Source organism: Carcharhinus amblyrhynchos, unplaced genomic scaffold, assembly GCF_965287045.1.
Source record: "Carcharhinus amblyrhynchos unplaced genomic scaffold, sCarAmb.v2.hapA scaffold_43, whole genome shotgun sequence".
In the NCBI taxonomy this organism is placed as follows: domain Eukaryota; kingdom Metazoa; phylum Chordata; class Chondrichthyes; order Carcharhiniformes; family Carcharhinidae; genus Carcharhinus; species Carcharhinus amblyrhynchos.
The window spans coordinates 907,193-913,192 of NW_027649784.1; the positions used below are offsets into that span (position 1 = coordinate 907,193).

Below are 6,000 nucleotides of genomic sequence, written 5' to 3' on the forward strand. Positions count from 1 at the left end.
TATGCTTTGTCTGCATACTGCACAAGAAACAATACTTTTTGTCCCAAAAAAATGTGACAATAATAAATCAAATCATATGGGATATTTGCCTTTACTGACCGAATATAAGAGCAGGGAGATGATGATGGAGCCGTATAAAATAGTGGTTAGACCACAGCTCGAGCACTGTGTGCTGTTCAGGTCGCCACACTGTGGGGAGGATGTGATTGCACTGGAGGGGGTGCGGAGGAGATTCACCAGGATGCTGCCTCGGGATGGAGCGTTCCAGCTTGGAGAGAGGCTGGATAAGAGTGAGGTTGTTTTCCTTGGAGCAGAGAAGGCTGAGGGGAGACCTGCTCAAGGTGTATAAAATTATGAGGGAGACAGGATGGATAGGAAGGAACTTTTCCCCTTAGTAGAGGCAGCAGTAACCAGGGGACAGAGATTTAAGGTAAGGAGGCAGGAGATTTGAGGAGGAACTTTTCATAATGGCTCAGCAAGTCCAACAGAAAAAGAGCATAACTTACAACAGAAAACATTTATTCTCTCTCTCTCTCCATTCCCTATCGTTCTCTTTCTTCCCCATTGCCTCCAATATCCACTCTTTTCCACCCGCTCTCCCACTCTCTTACGTTATTTCTCCTCAATCTCTCTCTCTCTCTCCTGTCCTCTCTCCCTCTCCTTCTCTCAGCCTCTCTCATTTTCTTTCTCCCTCTCTGTCTTCCCTTTCTCCTTCTATCTCTCTATCTCTGTCATGCTCACCAAATTTCTCTCTTCCTTGCCCCCTCCAGGCCAGCTGCGGCCCCTCCCATCTGGCCGCAGCTCCTCCCAGCTGGCTGCTCCCCCACCCGGCCAGCTGCCCCCCTGCCTGGCTGTCCGCCTCCCTCCCACCTCTCCTGTCCTGTCTCCACCTTGCCCGAAACCCTTGCCCTCTATCTGTCCCTCCCTCCCTGTCCCTCCCTCCCTGTCCCTCCCTCCCTGTCTCTCTCTCTGTCTCACTTTCGCCCCTCTCTGTCTGGCTTCCTCTTTCTCGTCCTTTCTCTTTCTGTTTATCTCCTGCTCCCTGTCTCTCCTTATCTCTTGGGTACAAACCTTGAGGACCTTGTCTCTTGTGGACTTTAGCAATGCCTTTGACAAGGTACCACATTGTACCTTGCATAAGGTTAAATCTCACGGGATCCAGAGTGAGTATCTAAATGGATACAAAATTGGCTTCTTGACAGAAGACAGAGGGTGGTTGTAGAGGGTTGTTTTTCAAACTGGAGGCCTGTGACCAGCCGTGTGCCTCAGGGATCAGTGCTAGGTCCACTGTCATTTGTCATTTATATTAATGGTTTGGATCAGAATATAGGGGGCATGGTTAGTATGTTTGCAGATGACACTGAGATTGGTGGCATGGTGGACAGTGAAGAAAGTTATCTCCAACTGCAATGGGATCTGATCAAGTTGGGCCAATGGGCTGATGAATGGCAGATGGAATTTAATTTAGACAAATGGGAGGTGATGCATTTTGGCTGATTGAACCAGGGCAGGACTTAGTTAATGATAGGACGTTGGGGAGAGTTACAGAACAAAGAGATTTAGGGGTACATGTTCCTACTTCCTTGGACAGAGTGGTGAAGAAGGCATTCGGCATGCTTGGTTTCATCGGTCAGAACATTGAATACAGGAGTTGGGACGTCTTGTTGAAGTTGTACAAGACTTTGGCAAGGCCACACTTGGAATACTGTGTACAGTGCTGGTCACCCGATTATAGAAAGGATATTATTAAACTAGAAAGAGTGCAGAAAAGATTTACTAGGATGCTACTGGGACTTGATGGATTGAGTCATAAGGAGAGGCTGGATAGACTGGGACTTTTTTCTCTGAAGCGTAGTAGGCTGAGGGGGTGATCTTATAGAGGTCTATAAAATAATGAGGGGCACAGATCAGCTAGATAATCAATATCTTTTCCCAAAGGTAGGGGAGTCTAAAACTAGAGGGTATAGGTTTAAGGTGAGAGGGGAAAGATACAAAAGTGTCCAAAGGGGCAATTTTTTCACACAGAGGGTGGTGAGTGTCTGGAACAAGCTGCCAGAGGTAGTAGTAGACGCAGGTACAATTTTGTCTTTTAAAAAGCATTTAGATAGTTACATGGTTACGATGGGTATAGAGGGATAAGGGCCAAATGAGGGCAATTGGGATTAGATTAGGGGTTTTTAAAAAAATGATGGCATGGATTCATAGGTCGCTCAAATCAGCTTTGCAGGTAGACGATGTGGTTAAGAAGGCATATGGTGTTCTGGCCTTCATCAATCGAGGAATTGAGTTTAGGAGTCGGGAGATAATGCTGCAGCTGCTTCAGACCCTGGTCAGACCCCACTTGGAGTACTGTGCGCAGTTCTGGTTGCCTCACTATAGGAAGGATGTGGAAGCCATAGAAAGGATGCAGAGGAGATTCACAAGGATGTTGCCTGGATTGGGAGGCATGCCTTATGAGGATATTGAGAGAGCTCGGTCTTTTCTCCTTGGAGAGACAAAGGATGAGGGGTGACCTGATAGAGGTGTATAAGATGTTGAGAGGTATTGATTGAGTGGATTCTCAGAAGCTTTTTCCCAGGGCTGAAATGGCTGCCAAAAGAGGACACAAGTTTAGGGTGCTGGGGAGCAGGGACAGAGGATATGTCAGGGGTAAGTTTTTCACTCAGAGGGTGGTGGGTGAGTGGAATCAGCGGTGGTGGTGGAGGCGGATTCAATAGGGTTCTTTAAGAGACTTTTGGCTAAGTACATGGGACTTAGTAAGATAGAGGGTTATAGGTAAGCCTTGTAGGTAGGGACATGTTTGGCGCAACTTGTGGGCCGAAGGGCCTGTTTGTGCTGCAGTTTTTCTATGTTCTATGGACAAGTTGGACCGAAGGGCCTGTTTCCGTGTTGTAAACCTCTATGACCTCGACACTTCTGCACACACAGGGAGCCGAGAAAAGAACTGAAGACAAACATAAGCACTGTTTTGTCTCCTTCCCACATTCCTCATACTTAGACAAGGGGAGACACAGCCTAGCCTTAGTTATAAACCTCAGCCACTTGGAGGGAATGGTGAATCCAAAGAGCAAAGCTGACTTTATCTGAACCCCTTTGATCTATTTATAAATGTATTTAGTCAACATTCATTTATTTACTTGGAGACTTAATGGTAGAATTTCAGATTTTAGTTTTAAATTTGATATCCTATGTAGTCATGTCACACATCTGAGTGTGAAATTGACTCTTCCTATTTTCTGGATTAATTTTTATTTAAAATGTAAATTAGAAGAATGGATTGCAGGGAGTCTGCAGATCAGACGAATTGAGACAGGGTTACGAGTTGATTAAAGAGGCATAGAATCACACAGCCTTGAAATAGAGGCTATTCAGCCCATATAAGAGAGATGAAATAGTCTGTGTTCCTTAGAGTTTAGAAGAGGGAGGGGTGCCCTCCCTCTTAGGCTGATACTGGAGTTGAGGGGGTTGGACGATGAAGAGAGACTAAATAGACTGGGTCTGTACTCGTTGGAGTTTAGAAGGATGAGGGGGGATCTTTTAGAGATGTATAAGGTAATGAAGGGGATGGATAGGGTAGAGGTAGAGAGATTCTTCCTGCTCAGAAAGGATAGCAGGACTAGAGGGCACAGCCTCAAGATAAGGGAGGGGGCAGTTTAGATCGGAGTTGAGGAGGAACTTCTTCACTCAAAGGGTGGTGAATCTCTGGAATTCTCTGCCCGTTGAAGTGGTGGAGGCTGCCTCGCTAAATATATTTAAGACGCGGGTAGATAGGTTTTTGACAGATGAGGGAATTAAGGGTTACGGGGAGAGGGCGGGAATGTGGAACTGAGACACGATAGATCAGCCATGATCTTATTGAATGGCGGGGCAGGCTTGAAGGGCTAGATGGCCTACTCCTGCTCCTATTTCTTATGTTCTTATGTGCCCTTAATCGAACATATGAGATCCTGAGGGGGCTTGACAGGGTAGGCGGTGAGATGTTTTCACTGGTGGGAGAAAGAGGGGACGTAGCTACAAGATGAAGGGACGGTCATTTAAAACCGAGGCGCGTCAAAATTACTTCTCGCAGAGGATGGTGATTGTCTGGCATTCCCTCCCCCAGGGGCTGGATCATTAGAAGTACTTAAAGTGGAGGTGGATAAACATTTGATGGATCGAGGAGTAGAGGGGAAACAGCACAGGGAAGGAGTTGAGGCCAGAACTGATTAGCCATGATCTTACTGAATGGTGGGGGGGCAGCCCAGAAGAACCTGGTGGCCACTCCTGCATCTGGTTCTTGTGTCTGTGGAAAAGCTTTCTATTTCATTTCACTCACTTATTATTTAGAAAGGTATGGTGGTCATTACATCTGCACTGGCCACCTAACCAGCCCTCATTGAGCACAACATATCTCAGTATTGGCCAGAGGAGTTTGGGTTAATTCAACACTGTCTGTACTCAAGCCCAACTTCAGTACAATATAACCCGACAGGCACTGCCAGGGCAGTACTGAGGGAGTGCAGCATTGCCGGAGGTAACATCCTTCAGTTTAAGATATTTACCTCTCAAGGAGACATACGTGTGTCCCACAGCCACCATACCAATGAGGAAGTTCTTCCTGATGTCCTGGAGTAACATTTAACCCTCAATCAATATCACAAAACACCTATGATTGGCTCATTTGTCACAATGGTCTGTTTGTGGAATCTTGCTGTGCGTAACTTGTCCTAGTTTACACAGCAGTGACCCCATTGTAATCTCAGTTCACAGAATCCCTATAGCGCAGAAAGAGGCCTTTTGGCCCGTCAAGCCCACAACAATCCCACCCAGGCCCTATTCCCGTAACCTCAGTATTTATCTTGCTAATCCCCCTGACACTAAGGGGCAATTTAGCATGGCCAATCCACCTAACCTGCACATCTTTGGACACTAAGGGGCAATTTAGCATGGCCAATCCACCTAACCTGCACATCTTTGGACACTAAGGGGCAATTTAGCATGGCCAATCCACCTAACCTGCACATCTTTGGACACCAGGGGGCGATTTAGCATGGCCAATCCACCTAACCTGCACATCATTGGACACTAAGGGGCAATTTAACATGGCCAATCCACCTAACCTGCACATCTTTGGACACCAGGGGGCGATTTAGCATGGCCAATCCCCCTAACCAGCGCATCTTTGGACTTTGGGAGGGAATTGGAGCACTTGGAGGAAATGCACACAGATATGGGGAGGATGTGCAGACTCCACACAGACAGTGACCCAAGGCTGGAATTGAATCCAGGCCCCTGCCGCTGTGAGGTAGCCACACTGCCCACCAAGGCGCCAATTCGATTCCTTTCTTCCCTTCTTCCCTCTGATGGCAATCGTTGTTTCCTGTCTCTTCCCCAGGTCGAAAAAGTGATGGCGAAGGGGACCTTTTACTTCTCGATCTTAAGAAACCCAGTGACCCTGGCAGAGTCCGCCTTCACCTACTACAAGGGCTCGAGCGCGGCCTTCAAGAAGGTGGAGTCGTTGGAGCAGTTCCTGAGCGAGCCCTGGCGCTACTACGCTGCCCGGGAGCGGGGCAACCAGTACGCCCGGAACCTGATGTGGTTCGATTTTGGCTTCGACCACAACGCCAACGACACCCAGGACTACGTGGAGCTGGTCCTCAAGGAGATTGGCAGCACCTTCCACCTCATCCTGCTGTCGGAGTACTTTGACGAGTCCATGGTGCTGCTGAAGGAGGCCCTGTGCTGGGAGCTGGACGACGTGGTCTCCTTCAAGCTGAACTTCCGCAGCAACGTCACGGTGCGGCGGCTGTCGGACGAGACGGTGGAGCGGGCCAAGGCCTGGAACTCGCTGGACTGGAAGCTGTACATGCACTTCAACCGGACCTTCTGGCGCAGGGTGGAGGCCTACGGCCCCCAGCGGATGAGCAGCGACGTCCTGGCGCTGCGGGAGAAGCGCAGGAGGCTGATGGACCTGTGCCTCCAGGGCAGCAGGCCCGTGGAGGCCAGTCAAATCCAGGACAA

General features: G+C 48.5%; 1 protein-coding gene across 2 annotated transcripts in view; it reads left to right on the forward strand.

Annotated features, from left to right (window-relative positions):
- The window catches only part of LOC145337107 (galactose-3-O-sulfotransferase 2-like), a 68,061-nt gene that overhangs the window by 61,131 nt on the left and 930 nt on the right, over positions 1-6,000 (forward strand). For both annotated transcript variants that reach the window (XM_080181865.1, XM_080181864.1), the window contains exon 4: positions 5,375-6,000. This exon is cut by the window's right edge and continues 930 nt beyond it. In XM_080181865.1, the coding sequence (XP_080037991.1) occupies positions 5,375-6,000 (626 nt within the window). The remainder of the gene's footprint in view (positions 1-5,374) is intronic.